The 19,957-nt window shown below is 35.5% G+C and overlaps 1 protein-coding gene across 1 annotated transcript in view; it reads left to right on the plus strand.

The window, feature by feature from the left end:
- PKP4 (plakophilin 4) overlaps positions 1-19,957 on the plus strand; it is a 233,744-nt gene that overhangs the window by 169,822 nt on the left and 43,965 nt on the right. The window contains exons 5-9 of the mRNA XM_054699747.1: positions 9,166-9,291; positions 9,402-9,592; positions 11,941-12,493; positions 17,157-17,345; positions 19,564-19,787. Of these exons, the coding sequence (XP_054555722.1) occupies positions 9,166-9,291; positions 9,402-9,592; positions 11,941-12,493; positions 17,157-17,345; positions 19,564-19,787 (1,283 nt within the window). The remainder of the gene's footprint in view (positions 1-9,165; positions 9,292-9,401; positions 9,593-11,940; positions 12,494-17,156; positions 17,346-19,563; positions 19,788-19,957) is intronic.

Below are 19,957 nucleotides of genomic sequence, written 5' to 3' on the forward strand. Positions count from 1 at the left end.
TGCTCATGGAAGGTCACCATGCTTCAATACAACTGTATATATATGAAAGTCTGTAATAAAACACACCAAACTTTTGAATGTGTGTAAATAGTCAAACATGTGGGCTTGTTTTTTTTTTTAACACAAAGAGGATATGCTATATACATTGTTCTACCACTTAGGTTTTTTTTCTTAACAACATAGTAAAACTGCATTTATTTCTGTGTCATCATATGAATTTACTCCTTTTTAATAGCTGAGTAATACCCACTGTTTAGAAATTCTGTGTAACCAGTCCCTTATTAGAGGGCATTTTGGTTCTTACAAGTTCTTACTTTGGCCAAAAAATGGTAAAAACTTGCTCTGGTGTTTGAATGTATCTTTGTCGATTACATTTTTTAAGTGGACTGCTTGGGCAAGGGTGATTAAGTTTCAGTTTTGATAAATAGTGTCAAATTGCCCACTAAAATTGCTTAACAATATACGGGGGGAGGGAAGACTTTCTCCCCACCCTCTTAGTTTTTATGTCTAGATACCTGTGAATTTAACTGACAACAGACAGAAATTACAGAAGGAAAAAATATATATTCATCATACGCATATGGAGCACCCAGAAGAAATAACTCTCTAATTGACTAAAGTTAGGAGCTTATATATCTAACTCAATAGAGGAATGGAAGCCAACAGAAAAGGCTTTTATGGGAAGGAAAATGGGTTTCTAGGGGAGCAAATGGTAGATAAGGAAGTTTGTGAATTGTTTCTTTTTATAGATGTGAAAGATATTCTTCATGCCATAAAAGTCTTCCAGAGATGATCCTTGGAAGCCTGACTTCCAGAAGTTTCTTCTTTTAAGGAAGTAAGGGAAGCTGTAAGACTTCTTTCTGCCTCTCTTGAATTTGAATGGCCCTTAGTTTAAAATAATGTTCATGCAACTCTCAGGGTCCGTGGGTCCCCAGAAATACATGCTCCTACCTATGCCACCTGTTGTGCCTTCTGTGCTTACTATACTTCCAGAGTATAGAGTACAAATGTTTGTGAATCTTTAAAAGTTTAATGTTATTTGACTTAATTTAAAAAAAAAAAATCCTGTTTCAAATTTCCCTATACCATAGACTTTACTGACAGATTAAACAGTAAAGTCCTTTAAAAGCATAGTTATTTAATATTCATTAAATCAGAACATTTCGTGGATACTTCAGCATACCACTCTGTTTATTATTTAATTAGTTCTTGTGAAAATTGAGGATCAACCTGATCTTGGAATTTAATAAAATTATCATGTTTCCTATCAGATTTATTTTTTTTGTTTATTTTCACATCTGTCCCAGAATGACCAGATACATTTTTCTGTCAACATAAATGCAACAACTACTACCAAAACAAGCAACAATCAAACTTAATCACCTGTGGAGCTATTAAAACCTTGATGTCTGGGCCTCCTCCCAAACAATTAAATGCAAAAGTCTGGGATTCAAGCTAGGCATCAGTAGTCTTTAAAGATGATTCTGTTCTGCAAATTTAAGAACTACTGCTTTACTGAAAATTAAATTAATTGGATTACTAGTAATTAAAAGTTTATCTTGCATGTTTATGCAGATTGTATTTCAGCATAATCCTAGGTATTAGTGCTATGTAAGTATTTCTAAAATATGCCAAAATAATTCTGCTGATAAATGTAGGAAGAATAACACAATAAGGGAAATCATCAGTTTGTATCCCCTAATAAAATAATTCAAATAAAGATTGTCAATATATACAAAATCCCCTATATACTTAATCCTACTACATACTAGAATCACCCTTGGAGTTTTGAAAAATCTTACTATTCAGACCACAAGGAAGGCTGATTTAATTGGAATTTCTGGGCATGGATCTAAGGCAGTAATAGTTTCTAAATTCTTCACCAACCCCCAATCCAGGTGATTGCAGGGTGCAACAAAACTCAAGATTCATTACATTAGGAGAAGGTCTATGGGGGATTTGAAAATAGAAGGTATAGGCTGCTAGCACTTGAATCGACTGATCTTAGCAACTACAAAAAGCATGATGTAATAGATGTAATTCTTTAAACAAATAGAACAAATTCTTTAAACAAAGAATCCAGAATATCAGGGTTTAAATCCTACATCAGGGTGACATGCGCTACAGCCATCCTACTGTTGTCTGTGTGCTGAAGATTAGCCCCAATATAAATGAAACCAGCTATGGATGGAGGACATGTGCTTTCCAAGCAAGAGAATGCTATTTAGTGTGTTTCCATGCAGTTGGGATTTTGCTAAATGAGCCCTTGTTAAGCAAAATTACCTGTAATGCTTTGGGCATCAGCCTTTAGCTAGTTTAGACCTGCACATTTCTCACTGTTTGTGCATGGATAACAACCACCAAATAACAAAATTAGCTTTTGCTTTAGTAAACATGTATCTGAATGTTTGTAAACTACTTAATATAGTTGGTATGTGAACACATCCCCTAAAACCTTAAATAAAGTGTTTGTACTTCATGTAAAAATCAAGTAGCCAATTTTAGCCTTTAATATTTTGTTTCCTGAAAACCTGTCAAATAAATATTTAAATTTTCTCATACTTTTAGTGATAATGTGAATAGTCTATGAAATATCTAAAATAAAATGAAAGTTGTCAAGTCTTAAAGCTCCTTTTTCCCAGTACTCCCTCCTCAGCACACAGAACCACACTTCCTCAGGTTACAGCTGTCACTTTGGGAAAGAACAGAAATGCTACTCTCTCTAACTCCAAATTTCATTTTGCAGAGTTAGTCTTCATTTAGACTTACCTTGATAATTTATACCAAAAACGATACTCCGGTTTAAAAAAAAAAAAAACTGTATAGACAGTTTCAGAAGACCTGACCCATTCATTTCTTTTGATGGTGAATATCATTCTTTACCAGTTTATATTTTTTTTATTAAAGAAATGTTCTTTTGTTTTTTAACAGAGAATCTATCCTACCATATATTCCATTTCTATGTTTGGTAACATAGTTTTCCATGAAAGGAATATAATATGTCATTGAAAAGTGATTTTTGAGCACTTGTTTTCTGCAGACAGACTTTTTACATAGTGAATTCCTTTTTCTTTTTTCTTCTTTCTCCACAGAAGGTGAAAGCCTCACAGCCTTTTGTTAAACTCACGTGTTGGACACTTTCCATGTGTGATCCATTTCTATTCATCTTTGTTTCTAAAACTCCTGTTGTTCTAGTTTCCTTTTGTAGATATACAAAATAAGCTTTTGATCGTAGGTGTGACACCTGTATCTTAATTTGTACCGTCTAAAAATATTTAATAAATACCCATTTTAATATAACTATTTGTGAAAATTCCTGTTAATTTTATTTTTTTTTCTGAAAATTATTTTTGTCACTTTGTATACCTGAGCAGAATTTAGGTATTTTAAAATATTTATGAACAGGAGATCTCTTTAGTGATGTGCAAAACTAAAATACTTTCCAGATTTGTCATTGTAGAAGTCAAATAAAGCAGTCTGTGCCAGTTTATACATAAACTTTGCTTTAACTGCAATATTGAATCCAGATAATGAGCTTTTACTGTTTCAAAATAGTTGACATTCTGAGCAAAGATAAACGTGAACTTGAAGATATTTATTAATCTATTCTATTTTCCAAGACTTTTCTCACATTTTCCTAGCTGCATGAAATCTTTCGAGCCATTATCGTATTAATATTTAAAAGACAATGTATGTTACACAAGACCCAAGAACCTATATATGCTCAAAATAACCTAACCAGATCAGGAAAAGTTTCAAGAAACATGGTCTTTACTTCCACTAAAAAACAACTTTTGTGTGGTGTGTTTTTTTTTTGTTTGTTTTTTGTTTTGCATGGAAGAACTGGGGTGCAGGCCAGAGGAGCATGGCTGAGAGAATTCACCAGAGACGGGCAGGGGTTGGGGGGGAGCAGAACAGGCAGATCTACTAAAGTACACTGCTAAGTACACGGCAGGTGAGACAGGAGAGGTCTGCCGCGTCACGTGGCTTGGCTCCTTGGCCAGGATCAGAACTGAGGCCTTAGTGGTGATAGCACTGAGATTTAACCTGTAGGCCACCAGGGAGGCTACTAAAAGCCAGCTTTTAAAGGAAATAACATATACAGTAGTTATATTTGAGACAACAAATTCCAAGTATCTGTAATTTTCTTAAAATATCAGACAACATCCAGTATCTTCTATGGACCAAAGCATGTTTTTATGCTTCTCATTTACATCACTGTTAACATACTCACTCAAAAGTATTTCCCAGTAATCTCATTTCCTCCTGTAATAAAGTTACCTGCTGTAGCTGAATCATGTATATCAAAGAAGTTACTGAAGAGAAGTCTTTTCAGAGCCATCTCCCATGTCTTTCAGAATTTGTCCAAAGACTTTATTTAGCCATAGAAGGCACCAAAATATTGCAACTCTATAGAAACAGACTCCCTCTTGAGTCTTTGGTCCTGTGGGAGTGGAAAGTCCCATGGTCATCTAAGAAGTTACAAGATAAAATTATTCTTTCGTATTTTCTACAAATTGTTGCCCCTCTGAGTAGGATAGCTGAACCTCAACCCATAACCCAGATTTGCAAGAAACATGACATATTCAATTCCCTTAACTGTCAAAGTGAGTTCTCATTTGCCTTAACATTGTTCGCTGTTACTGTCCCACAAGTCCTGCCAAAACTCCACTGAACTATCGTTTATTTAAAGACAAACCCCTTTACGCCATAGCAACTCAGAACAGGCACAAACAAGGAGAATGTAGCACTAGGTTACTGCATGCTGGACTGTGAAAGACTGATTACAGGGTTGTATACACTAAAGCTCTAGGTTCCTGTTTCCATGGTGATTTTACACACAGTACAGACCTCTGTCTTTTCATATAGCATAAACAGTGAGGCATATAGTTTAACAAAGCAGAGGCATTGGAATATTTACTGTTCTTTAAAAGCCTTGTTCTTTTTACGTGACATATTTTTATGTATATTTGGTATATATTTAAGTGGTATACACAGAAAACATAAAGTAATTCATATTTCATCTTTTACTGTGAGCTTTAATGGAGTGAAAAATACACCAGATTTCTTAGCCTTATGGCATTACTGGCCATTATCCACTAAATTGTTTCTACCTTTTCTAATTAATAACTTTTTTTCTTTGACATTGGGGCACTCTGATGAAATCTAAGAGGCCAGAAGTACCATACCTCTGTCATCTCCCAGATGGACATTATTTCATTCTACCTTGAAATTTGTGCAAATTCTGTATTTTTAAATATGCATTTTCTTAGAAGATGCTAACTTGATGTTTGAAAATGCCCCATAGTATATTTCTGGTATACCAGAAAACATGTTTGTGATTTTCTTTTTTTTTTTTTTTGTGGGACCCTCGCCAGTGGCCGGGGAATGAACCAGCGCTGCAAAGGCTGCGGGCAGCCTTGCAGCCCAGCGCTCAACCGCTGCACCACCAGGGGAGGCCCATGATTTTATTTTCTTAAGTAACACACATTCTTCAGTACCCAGATTAAAGAAGTAGCATTCACATTGTGTTTGCCATCTTTACTCTTAAAAATGTCTATCAATTTCATGTTCTGATTGTGCTAAACCACAACTTGCCAACTATTTAATTATAGTTTACAGCATTGACCATGAAGTAATCAACTCCATTCTGGAAATCTCTGTGGCTTCCCTAGTGAATTTGACTAGTATCTTTTTCCATTCTTCATCTGGCAGATGTTTTTAAAAGACATTCATTTCAAAGTAAGATTGCATAAGTAATGCATAATTAATATTTGAGGACCTTAGCATACTACAGTAAAAATATTTTATTCAGTAATTAGAAAATGGGTTTTTATTTATTTGCGGCATGGTGACTGTGTCAACATACATTTATGTGTGTATATATCATATAATCTGTGAATTTGAAAAATAATTTAACTTTCTTTCAGTGATTCAGAAGAGATGTCAGTATCATTTTGTCTTTGAAGATGCTCATTAGCATCAGGCTTTATTACAGAAGGACAAAGATGACGAAAGTCCTTTTGATGAAACTTTAAAATAACTTTATTTTTGTCTTCTATTGCCCTGTCAAATTTGATTTTAGAATTTGTTCTTCCCACCCTATTAAGAGATGAAAAATTAGGTAGATGTCTTTAACTTTTTCATTATTCTCAAGTTCTTTAAATATTTTAGTTTACCAAGTAGTCTCAGATAATCAATTCAGTTACCTACTCTACCATATAATTATCAAAATGTCTTTTAAAATTCTACTGAAGACCTTATTCATAGTATAGAGTTCAACTTATAAGAAACAGGCACTGGGCCTCCCCTGGTGGCACAGCGGTTGAGCGCTGGGCTGTGAGGCTGCCCGCAGCCTCTGCAGCGCCTGTTCGTTCCCCAGCCGCTGGCGAGGGTCCCACAAAAAAAAAAAAAAAAAAAAAAAGGAAAAAGAATACATTGTTCATTTGGGATTATTTTGTTTATTTTTGTATTTTCTGAGATACTAATTCTGCTAAGTATTATTAGAATCAGCAATGTGGAATTATGTATCTCATGATTTGTGTTTATTTTGTTTAAGATCATTTATTTTAAATTGCTTCTCTTAAAAATAGTTTAAGCACAATTGCTTGTTCCATTGGTGAAGAGACACTACGCTGAGGTACAAATTTTTAGAGTGCTTTTCTCTTTTCCTATTTAATAATTTCTAATACTTTATATATATATAATATATATAATACTATAATATATACTAAAATACTATAATATATACTAAAATATATATTATATACTATATTATATATAGTATATACTATAATATATATTATATACTAAAATACTATAATATATACTAAAATATTATATAATATATTATATATATATAATATATAATACTTTATATATATATATATAAAGATGGTGGCATATGCAGAACTATAATGGTTTCAGGTTTCCAGGTGATGTATTTTCAGATCCTGTACTGTGTCAACCTACTGCTTCCAAGGGAAAAGTTGATGCATTGCTCCAGGCTTTATCTTGTACTAATGCGAAAGCTAAGAACAATCTAAACATCTTTCACTTTTTACACAACAGTACATTTTTACATTTATGAGAAGTCTTGAAGTTACCACCTTGGTATCTGTAGTTCATTGTCATTCCAATTTGATTTCCAGTGTTCCATTGCTGGAGGAAAGGGGTGGAGCACTGCATAGCTCTTGATTTTAGACCATATCTTGTATAACTGTTCCCAGCATTCCCTTCCCTGTGACACTCTTCTAGCCTAGCAGACTGTGTATTTTACTTAGCTCTTATTAAAATTCCTTCAATAATTGATCTCTAAGAATGTTTAAAACTTTGGAAACTCTTAATAGAAGACCTAAAATGAAGCAGGTCACTCTCAGACATTATCAGCTTGACAAAGACAAAGATCATGTTTCAGTGTACTCCTGTGAAACCATATACAATCTGTGATCTTTTTGAGATTCCAAATTTAAGAATTCAGAACTGTCACAGAACCCTTCCACCTAGAAGTATACAGTCAAATGATAAATCAGGAGACAAGTTGTTAAAAACCTGTATTAAGCGTGTCAGCAAATCTTTCTGCAGGATAGGAAATAAAACATTGTACTGAATTTGACATCCAATCAAAGGTTTAGAATGCAGGGGAATCTCCCAGTTCTTCCATAAATTTTGTATTCACTTTCCAAACAGGTTTGATCACCAGTGCCTAAAATTTTGATTTTATACAGATAAACTTTAGGGAACACTCTGAAGTGAAGCACAGTACAATGTCAGACATGAATCATCACTCAAGAAAAAAGAAGCTGTCATTCTTTCTGGGAATTTGTTCAACAAATTTTGCCGAACACCTACTAAGTGTGCTAGGCACCTTTCCTAGGCAGTGAGAATAACAAGTAAATCAGACAAGAGTCTCTGCACTCCTGAGCTTATATTCTCATACAAAGAGATGGTGTTGTGTTATTTTTAAAAAAAAAAAAAAGGAATGAAAGAAACACTGACTCCTTTTGTGAGTGTATACTGCTTAGATTTTACTACCTTTAGGACATTTTCCTGAGCTCCTTGGCGCTAGACAGTAACACACAGGCATATACAATATCTCTACATTCTCATAATTGTATTCTTAGATACTGGCAAATTGATGGGGTCGTAATGAATAGGTAAAGGAAGAAAATCAGAACGGAAAGACTGATGAAGGCATTGAAATTCTTAGATTGTGTGTTCAACTCAGAATGTGATACAGACTTAATTTAAACCCTTGAAGTGAAAATAAGCATTCCTGAAAAAAAAAATTGTTAGCAATAGGAAGGTTAAATTTGAAGAATTATAGTGATGATAATCAGAACATGGGCAAATAGATTTTGACAAGGATACTGGAGAAAAGAGGACATATTTAAACAAAATTGAAAAAAGGACATATTTGAATAGAATTGGGAAAAAGGCAGTATGATCTACATCAACTGAATTATAGTATTAAAAAGTTAAAATAGGGAAGAGAATTTTTTTAAGTGCAAGTTGGCAAAATGATAAAATTAAAAATTAGGTTAATGAAAGTGACTGTTTTGGCTAGAGGAAACAATGATCATTTTAAATGGTTATATTTATTTGTATGTATCTGGAAAAAGACTAATAAAACAAATGGGTAAGAGATTAAAATTTCTATTGTTTTCAACTTTATATAGAGTACCTTTGATTTTATATGATATGAAAGGATATAAAAAACTAGCCCTGCCTTAAAGGTTTTATCACCAGCCTTAATAATATGAACACTGTGTCAGTTTTCATTTCCAAAGTTTGAGATAGGGAGAATCTTTTTTAAAAATACTTGCTTACCATTCTTACCCAGATTTTGTTAATCCTCCTGTAGGAAGGCACCAGAGAGTTTTTCAAGTGGGAAAAAGGTCAGTTTTGAGAACTTAATAGGAGTATAAATTTATTTGAGGTCGGTAATCAGAATAAAGTCATGACATTTAGCAAAATAAACTAATAAATTGAATGTGTGGAACATTTTCATATTATAGTCAAATTGCAGTTTGAGTTGAAACAGTCTTGTATGAATATATAGATTATAAGATGTTACTGACAAATAGCTTAACCTTTTTTTTTTTTTGAGCAGGTTTTTCTGTAACGTTGTGATTAGCTTTTTAGCTGATTAATCTTTTCTTACAGATGTGCCAAATACTGGTGTAAGCAAACCTCGAGTTCCTGACGCTGTCCATCCCAACAACTATCTCATTAGGACAGAGCCAGAACAAGGGACCCTCTATTCACCAGAACAGACATCTCTCCATGAAAGTGAGGGTCTGTTGTATTATCTCTCAAGTATTGGATTGGCTTTATTACTTTATTTTTGAAAATGGGCATTGAAGAATAAAATAAACTTCATGCTGATTTCATTCCTGCAGGATCATTGGGTAACTCAAGAAGTTCAACACAAATGAATTCTTATTCTGACAGTGGATACCAGGAAGCAGGCAGTTTCCACAACAGCCAGAATTTAAATAAGGCAGATAACAGACAGCAGCATTCATTCATAGGATCAACTAATAACCACTTGGTGCGGAATTCAAGAGCTGAAGGACAAACACTGGTTCAGGTAAGTCAAACACATCAAGCTCCTTGTAAAGAAATACTCTCCTAAAAGTAACAGCAAGGCATACAATTTTGAATTTGTAGAATAAAGTAGCAAAGTCATTTTATAATATTCCAGTCTGTGATATTAAGGAACTTGAAGGCATAAAACTTAAACTATATTGGTTTCTATTAATTAGTGAATTCTAATGAATTCCACACAATAGAGTAATTTTTCTGGAAGCAGGAAGGTTAGCGTGCAGGGAGGAGCCCAGCCAAGGGTTAAGAGAATTAGGTGGAACATTGTAGTCCCTGAGGGGTTTTTAGTTCCTAAAAATACTAGAGTTAAAATATTCTATAAAGAGTCCTAAAGGGAAAAGGAATATTCTCACTCCTATACAAAGTGACACTGGCACATTCTAACCTGTTCTTGCCTTCTCTGCAATTGTACCCTGAAAACACACCTTTCCTTTGCTAAAATATAGATATTACCACTTAGAGAAAGTTATTATACAAAAGCATACCTATTCTGGTAAATTAAGGTTTTCTATCTTGATAGTCAAAAAAAAAATACTGAAATTGCATTTATAAAAACTCTTCAACCCCTAACTCATTGCTGCTTGATTCACATTAGTTTCCTGGCATATGCCAGAATTAATAGAAGGGGTAGGATTCCTAAGTGGTAGTAACCAATGAGGATAACTATCTGTCCAGATATCCTCTGAGCATTCTATGGAGCTGAAAAATAGCAAGATGATCAAGAAAGTTAGGCAAATACTATGCTTCTCATAAAGCAATATGAGAAGCCCTGAAAATACTACAGCAGTAGGCCGAGGTTCCTGATGCCAAGGGAGAAGCATAATACAACTCGAGTACTTTCACTCAGCAATTTAGAGGGAAGTTTTTAAATAATGGGAAGGTTTTAACTAATGGCAAATGTTTCTATTAACACAAATACAAATATAGTACATGAATATTTAAGCTGAAACAGGAAATCTTGTGCCTGTAGCAAGCTACTTCAGGCTGCAAACCTGTCTTCAAATTATACATCTGCTTCTTTACTGTTAGCGAAGCTTGGGTGGAAACATTTGAGAAGCTTTTATCTGCTTAGGTGAATTACCATGTCAGGAGGTCTGAAGTGACTTTTGAATAGTAATTATCTTAACTACAAAAATTGTCTTTTTTTTTCAACTTACGATAAGTTGATTTTGTTCCTAGTGTTGAAGAATTAGGTTGCAAGGAGGTCTCTGAAACACATTGGTGGCTATATGGGATCCCAAGTACAAATTGTAATTTTCCAGCTATCTACTAATACTTAAACTTCACCTGTCTTGCCTTGTTATTGGCTTACCATCCTCTTCCCTTCCCAGATCTCCTCTCCATGGTTATTGCCTTCCCAGAATTGTTGACCTTGAGCATACATACAGTCTCGAGGTGTTTCAGCTAGTCCAGTTGCTCAAGACACCTAGAGACAAGGCATGCATTCTCTTATGACATTTAAATTCCTTATCATATCTGTTTTCCTGATTGCCGCAACTAAAAGTGAAAGGGGACAATCACTGAAGAATGCAAAGCAGCCTGGATCGGGGCTTGTAACCCAGGGCCCTAGTATGTGCCCCATGCCTATTCCCCTCAGGTCAGTTTCCCAGTCCCACCACCATTTTTCTCATTGTTACACTGCATCAAGAAAGGAATCAGAGACACAGTGTTAACAGTTCAACAGAATCATAGAAGGTGCAGCCATGGGAGAAATGTTCTTCATTCCCATTCTGGTCTTTCCAGTGGGTTAGGCTAAGGGCTCAGCAGAGAGTTTGAGTGTTCCGCCTATTGGAACAGAATTTGGGGCACCTTAATTTGCATTTCTTTAAGTCCACTATTTGAAGATAAGAGCTGGTAGATGAAAGGATGTAGAAAGAAAGAGCTGAAATCAGCTGAAGAGACAAATCTGGCTAGAAGTATGTGACCAAGCTCTCTTGAGAGTAAATTCTGAGGAGAGCATTGGACGCAAACCCTTGTGAGACTCAACATTCATTTATTCCACTCATTAACTTAATATGACATTTCATGTATTGTGGAAAATCCATTGGCTAGAGTGTCAAAAATGTAAAGACAAAAGAAAAGAGAATATTAAATCTCTTTTCTACTAATTGACTACAGCATTTTGAAGGGGAAGAAACCTCCCAAAAAATACAGAATAAGAAAGCCCAGGAAAATTTTAGATCTAGCTCTAATGGGTACGAAGGAAAACAAACTTAGATACCTAAAATACATATGACTTCATACTCTGTGGTGAGCTATGTGCATTTTTACTGTATGACAATGGACATAAAACCCTGGATAAACCCATTCTCTTTTTTTTCCCCTTTTCATCAGCCATCAGTAGCCAATCGGGCCATGAGAAGAGTTAGTTCGGTTCCATCTAGAGCACAGTCTCCTTCTTATGTTATCAGCACAGGCGTGTCTCCTTCAAGGGGGTCACTGAGAACTTCTTTGGGTAGTGGATTTGGCTCTCCATCAGTGACGGACTCCCGACCACTAAACCCCAGTGCATATTCCTCCACCACCTTACCTGCTCAGCGGGCAGCCTCTCCTTACTCCACTCAGAGACCCGCCTCCCCTACCACTGTACGACGGATTGGGTCAGTCACCTCACGACAAACCTCCAATCCCAACGGACCAACCCCTCAGTACCAAACCACCACCAGAGTGGGGTCACCACTGACCCTGACGGATGCACAGACTCGAGTAGCGTCTCCATCCCAAGGCCAGGTGGGGTCGTCATCCCCTAAACGCTCAGGGATGACTGCTGTACCGCAGCATCTGGGACCGTCCCTGCAAAGGACTGTTCACGACATGGAACAATTCGGACAGCAGCAGTATGACATTTATGAGAGGATGGTGCCACCTCGGCCGGACAGCCTGACAGGTGAGTACAGGGTGTCTCTCCTACTTAAAAGCCCAGTGAGGAGATCTTCCATGCAAGCATAGCTGGAAAAGAGCATGATAACATAGAAAAAAAGGTTTTACCACAAAGTTTACACTGAAGACTTCAGGCTGACTTGTCTTTCAAGCTCTGTAATTCTTAGTACATGAAATTTCATGTTTTTATATCAGCAGAACTCTTGTGATGAATGTATCTTCCTCCTCACAATATTAGGGTATAAAAGATACTTTTCTGCATTTCAGAAGAATTAGTTGGAATTCTAAGCTGTTTTCTGTTTTTGTGATAAATTTTTTACTGGCTAAACCTACCCAAACCCAAGCACATGAATTCTGTTAAGAGGTAGTATTAGATTATCTGCTTAAACATTTAATTTTTTCCTTAAGAAATGCTTTAATAGTGTAGACCAGAATAACAATTTTCTCACCTACTGCCTTGGTTTTGGCATCCCAATGGGAAATGCACAAAGCTCTTATAAATATATCTTCAAATACTACACAGATTAAAACAGAAATTTCTCTTTAATATTTTGATTTATATTTTAACAGTAACCTATGTACAATAGTAAACAATGCAATACAGGAAAATATGAAATGAGAAGCAAAGGTCTTCTCTGTACCTTCACCTAGTCACACTCACCAGTCTGTATCTTCTAGAATATTTGTTTCATATGTAAGTCACATACCTCACACACAGATGTACACATGTTGTGTTTTCTTTTCTTTTGCACCGATGAGGTTCTATTATATATGTTTCCTATGCCAAGCTGTTAAGCATGTTCCTGATTCCCTACCCCTTTACCTCCACTGCATATTGCCAGAGTGTTCCATCTGGTACATGATGGTAATGAAAAACTATGCTTCATTGTTTTAAATGTTTTTTATTGGGTTATAACTGAAGTAAAGCATTTTATTAGCAATTTTATTTCTTTTCTGCAAAGCTCATGTTCAGGTCTTTTGTCTATTTTTATAATTTGTAAAAACTTTTTTATACTTGAAATAAATTAGCTCCCTGTAATGTACTTCTCAAGTATTTTTTCCATTGTATAATTTGTCTTTTGACTTTGGCTTTGGTATTTCTTATTTATAGAACTTTTCACTATTTTTATTCAGTAAGTTTATGGCTTCTGGGAAAGGTAAAGCATTTTTGAGATTTGCTAATTGAATAAATTTTGCATGAAGAATTAATATTGAACTTGATTTCAAGCTCAAAGAAATTCCTGGTGGAAAAACTACTTCTTTCTTATTCAGATGAGTTTTCTTGGCGTAGATATTTTCTGGCATGCCTGTGAAAAGAAAGCAGCAATCTGAGGTAGAACTCATTTATGAAATTCTCCCTCCCAGGAAAACCTTAAAAAGATAAATAGTTCTGAGGGTTTCTGTATTCCCCCCCCACCATGTATGTACAGAATAGCTATACAGAAATCTCTGTTTGCAATACAATGAGTAGAAGCTCAGAGAAGGAAGTCAGTACACAATTACTGTCCCCTTTTTTTTACTCTGAGAGAGCTGCTTGCCTTTGGTTTCAAAAGCCTACTTCTGTGACAGTGCTGGTGAACTCAGACTTTGCGTTTCAGGGGGAAAAAATTATACCTAACTCATCATAGATTTTTTTCTAGAACACTGAAGTCTTCAAAAGAAGCAAACAGTTTCCTTGAAAATGTTGCAGAGAAGCATTGTTTCCCATCATCTACCTACCCACTTATTCTGAATGTGGATCCTAATTTGTGAATTCCTTCCTTTTCATTCTTCAGAAACTCACATGCTTATCATTGCATTTGCTATGGTTCTTGACTTTAAAGGGTTAATAACCTGCTAATTGATAAGCCTGAAACTATTTTTTAATAGAAATTTGGGTATTTGGGCATCATAATTTACATGATGATACAATATGTGTATAAATATTTTCCTACAACAGAACAGTGTCTTCCCTAAATTATCTCAGTATAATCATAGCTTCTTACAAAGTTTTTAGAATAAAAAGAATCTGTTTGCAAGATAAATTTGTTTATTTCTAATGTCTTAAATATCAAAGTTTTAAATCATATGTCATTGTAATAGGTAAACAAGTGTGTATTTGGAAATTGCAAATAGAAACTGTTGAGTGGATTAAAATTGTGGAAGAGCATTGTTCTTCATTTTTTAAAGGGGAAGTGAGGTTTTTAAAAATTAACCTAGAAATGCTTCTGGAAAAAATATTTCTATTAACATCCATGGCATTTTATTACTTCTCTTCCAAGAGAGGTACTGAGTTATTATAGTGGGCTTTCTGCACATAATCTTTTTACTTAGTCTACAATGGCTATGTAATTTTGTAATTTTTGAAATGTTAATCTGCAGAATTTGTTTTGTTTTAATGCCTGAGCAGTAAAAAAAAAAAAATTGTGACAGTCTTTGCTATGTTATTCACAAAGATTTCTAATGACAAGAAAGTCCTACATCTAACAATTCTGTCTTTTACTTTGTGTTATAATCAGTCATATAAAGTAGATTCATCTCACTAATAATTTTATAACAAGTGACTTTTACTGTATGTGTTTTATATTGCTAAGTGATAAAAAGCTCATGTTACCTTTTCCTTGAATTTTAGTAACTGTTTATAAAAGTTTCCATATTGCATGGATTCCAGTGAAGAATCTAGCCAGATCCTTGCACAGTGACAATATAACATTCTGATAGTGGTACAGAATGCTTGTTCTTATTTTACAATATCATGGGCCACAGGGTTCTACCGACTTCAGGAGCAACTAGTGCTCACCTTGCCTCTGGCCTCGTGTTAGTGATCTTCAGAGTTTCACGGTGATTTAGGAGTTGTTGGTCTGTTGCATGTTAAAATAGCACCTTATATTGATAAGAATATCAGGGAGTAGGTACATTTACCTTCCCACTTATATCATTATTAGTAAAAAACAGTGTTACTTTTGTTCAGGATACTCATGAGCTCCATAAAGAAATGGAACTTCTATTCTGCTACCAGTGAGAAATCTGCCAGTGAATAAAAATTGAAATCTTCAAAAGAGAACAACAGCACTCATCTTTAGAGTTCTATCCATTTTCACGAAACCTTGGAGAGCTAACCTTGCTCTTTCATGTTCCTGGAGATCTTTGGAGTTCAAGGCTTCTCGCACCACATCTCATTGATGTCTGAGGGATAGCTGTGTCCTGTGTCCCGTGTTGGGTGTGCAGTGATAGCTCTGACCTGGCGTTTCCTCTCAGCCCTACCAGGAAGTAGCTCTCTGATGGAGATGAATCACATTTCCTTTTGGACTTTCAATTTCCTTGCTTTTGAAATGAGGTTTGGCTGGGTCATTCCCCAATTATAACGTTGTTTAAAGCTCTGAGCTTCATTTCAGCGAGTGAGGCGCCAGTAGCTCTAAATCCCACATTGGTTCCTTTAGTTTCTTACCTTGTCACAGTGCTCTCCAGGGTAGGTAATGGTCATTCATTTGTGTTTACTTTCTTCCCATTCCTCACTAAGCAACACATAATTATCACTCATATCCAGACCCATTTGCTTTTAGTTATGATGTGATTAACCGAGCTAACAGGATATGAACGATTCTATTTGTAATTTGTTGTTATGTTAATTATTTGCAATCTTTTAAAAAGTTAATATATGCTGACTGGCTGCAGACAAGTTTATGCTTTCTCACTCATATTTGAAATGTAACCTTAGTTGGTTTCTCACCAGGGTACAGTTTTACTTACCAGTGATGAGAAATCATAAACTTCTGAATATCATAATACAGAATATACTAATTTACTTTTTAAAGAAAATAAAATTTTGGGTTTGAAATTTATTTTTTAGTCATAAAATATGTGTGAACATTAGTTATTAACAATTGGAATTAAAGAATATTTCAAATGATTTACTATTAATATACTAACTTTGCCCTTTTCCTTTAAACTAGAAAGAAGGTAAACAAGATTCTGGTATGTGGGTGCCTATTAAAGTCAGTGTTTATTTAAAAATTAAATAAAGGGAAAATACAGTGAAAAACAAATAGTAAAATAAGACTTGATAAAACTTGCCAAATGTTACTAGTTTTCTGGTCATGTTCCAAATTTTGTTAAATATCACTTCTTCCTCTAAAAGCCATGGGTAAAATAATTGAGAAACATATTTCAATATAGTTCTCGAACACCAGCCTTTACTAATCACTGTCATGTAGGTGTCATCTTAGGTGTTGGGCTTTAGAGCAGTGTGGTCTGTGGTGGACCCTACCCCCAAAGAACCAGTCATCCATGTGGTAGAACAGGGCATTTCTGCAGGAAAAGAGAAGGGGGTGCCCCATTGTTTGTATATACTTCTGACAATAAAATGGGATAATGGTCATTCTCTTCTTGGTCACCGTTCTCTTGGTCACCACCATAAATTAACTTATAGTTGGGGAGTGAATTTTGGAGTATCAAATTGTTTAATAATTTGTTGTTGTTAGTATTAAAAAAATTACCTTCCTTGCTGCCAAGAGACAGCAAGGAAATGTATTTTAAAAATGTATATGGTGTCCTTTTCACGTCTGGCATCCCTCTTTGTCAAGCTTTGTTGTTTAGACTTAAATTGTCCCTAGTAGTTTAGTTAGAGGATATGCTTTTAACCTCACCACAGTCTTCTCGATTTCTTAATGGTGTCATTTTTCTGCCTTTAGGCTTACGGAGTTCCTATGCCAGTCAGCACAGCCAGCTGGGGCAAGACCTTCGTTCTGCTGTGTCTCCTGACTTGCACATCACTCCTATATATGAGGGGAGGACCTACTACAGCCCAGTGTACCGCAGCCCAAATCATGGTACCGTGGAGCTACAGGGATCGCAGACAGCGCTGTACCGCACGGGCTCAGGTGGGCGTGGGCTCTGCCCGGCTGCTCCCCAGTTTCACAGGCCCAAGAATAGAAGGATTTTATTGAGATTGGGTTCCGGTTAGAATGAAATCACATTGCCTATTTGGTTGTCAGATAAGCAGCTGTGACAGCAGATCAATAAACAGTAAAATAGAAGTTCATTTAGTACCTAATTATAGGTGATATATTTTTATTTTAGTTCTGTGTAATCAGTGAGCATAGTGATTGTACTGTTAATTCACAAATAAGTTTATGGAGCTATAAATCAGATTCTTCAAGAGTTAGAAGTATTTCAGATATAAAAGAGAAAGCCTTTGTTGGAATATATCTTTGTAGTGTCAATTGCCAAAAAACATGTATTTGGAGGAAATCCATACATGAGTTACTTGGCTGTCTTTGATTTAGCATATATGTAGTCCAAGTGTATTTGGTATTACTCTTTTTAGATATTGGATTTCTTCTGAATGCTTAAGTGTAAAATGTGAAATAAATATTCCTTATGAGGGACTCAATCTGGGATGGAATGCACTAACAACATATATAAAAATAAGGAGATAGTGCATCATACCTATTGCTCCCCCTCCCTCACATATATACCATGCTGTAGCTCCTGATAGAGAAGAAACTAGCCTGTGACTGTATAAGCTATTGATTTTAATGCTGCTGCTGCTACATTGGCTCATGGAGTCTCAAGATACCCAATCTTTTTTTAAAGATTTATTTATTTATACAAGAGCTGGGGTACAGGTCAGAGGCACAGGAGGGTGAGAGGATTCACCAGAGACAGAGTGGGGAGCAGAATAGGCAGATGGACCGAAAACACTGCTGAGGGGAGCAGCTGACGAGATAGGAGAGGTCTGCCACGTCATGTGGATATCTCCCTGACCTGCCGGGAATCGAACCGACTCTGCAGAGGCTGTGGACAGCTTCACAGCACTGCACCACCGGGGAGGCCCCTTTGCTCAGATTGTTGCCTACTCTTTATTTAGTACTCAGCTTAAATGCAACCTCTCCTCTCTGAAGCCTCCCATGAATTCTTGTCCCTTATCCTCCCAGGCACAAAGCTGGATCTCTAGCACTTCCAGTCTGCTCTCTTATTAGTTCTTCTAAGGCAAAGGCTTAAAGCTGTGGTTGATGTTTTTCTCATAATGAATCCTCTTAGGAGGCTGTGTGGCCTTGATTTTTATGGGGTAGGAACCATCATCATCTTCAGCATTTTCATCCTTTCATTGAAGACGTAGTATATGGAGAGTACTGTGCACAAAGCTATGTCTCTGTCTCTTTCAAGTGTCTCCTTCCATGTCCCCCAAGTTCCTGATAGAAGTCTAAGGCCAAGAAGCAAGCCTAGCTTTTTCACATGCCTTTCTGCTCCATGTGTCCTCTTTCTAGTCACCTTCCCCAATCTTTTATTTTTTAAAGAAGTAGTGCAGATTTATTGACATGCCCACAAATGAATTCCAGGTAGCAATGATATGCCCCTAAAGGCACAGCTATAAGAGATATACAGAAGACTGTATTTGAATAGCTTCTTTGCCAAAAACTAACAATGTAGTCCATTGTGGGATTTTTCTCTTAATAGAATGTACCAGTTCCTAATAAGTATTAGTAAAGAAATGTTTCACTTGTTCTTATGTTCTGTAAATTGAGGAAATTCTTTAATAGGACCAAGAAATAAATAATGTTAAAATCTTTCAAGTGCTGGAAGAATCATTGAAGAGATGACTAGGAAAGAAACGTCAAATATAATGCATAGTACCTTTATACTTAGCATCATGCAATAATTTGAGAGTATAGAAAAATTTGATATATCAGTCTTCTCTCTTATGAAGTAAATTTTCCAATGTTATCAAAATAGTTATAACTGTAATTATAGTTCTATAATTTTATTAAGTAATCTGTATATATTAAGTATTCAATTTGATGGCTTCAATTATCTAAAATTTGAATAAATACCTTGTTTTTATTGCTAAATGAAATATTTCTTTTTATAAATACGTTTTTGCTCTTTACTGCAAGTTGTCAATGAAATAGACAAAATTGTATATAAAAAAATGTAAGTTCTTTTTAAGCACTAATGAGCTAGATTTGCAAAATCTAAAAGTAAGCAATTTTATAGTTGCTAAAAGGTATAGTGCTTCTTAAATTTAAAAATATTTTTACTTCAAAAAATATGACCTCATAAAAAACATACTAATTTTTTTTATTGTTGACTTTGCAGTAGGTGTTGGAAATCTGCAAAGAACGTCCAGCCAACGAAGTACCCTTACATACCAAAGAAATAATTATACTTTGAACACAACAGCTACCTATGCTGAGCCCTACAGGCCAATACAATACCGAGTGCAAGAGTGCAATTACAACAGGCTTCAGCATGCAACACCAGGTGATGATGGCACCACAAGATCCCCATCAATAGACAGCATTCAGAAAGACCCCAGGCAAGTACTAGTTATAAGTTTCCAGAATGCTTCAGTATCACGGGAGCCACCAGTTCCTTCATTCTGACTTTTTAAAAGTATTGCAGATTTATTATAATAGCAGTAGTTCCTTACCTTTTTTATCTCTAGTTGTATTCCAGCAATGTAGGTTATTGAGGTTAATTTCATTCAAAA

This window comes from Talpa occidentalis, unplaced genomic scaffold, assembly GCF_014898055.3.
Source record: "Talpa occidentalis isolate TD23 unplaced genomic scaffold, MPIMG_talOcc4v2.1 talOcc4.3, whole genome shotgun sequence".
Lineage (NCBI taxonomy): Eukaryota > Metazoa > Chordata > Mammalia > Eulipotyphla > Talpidae > Talpa > Talpa occidentalis.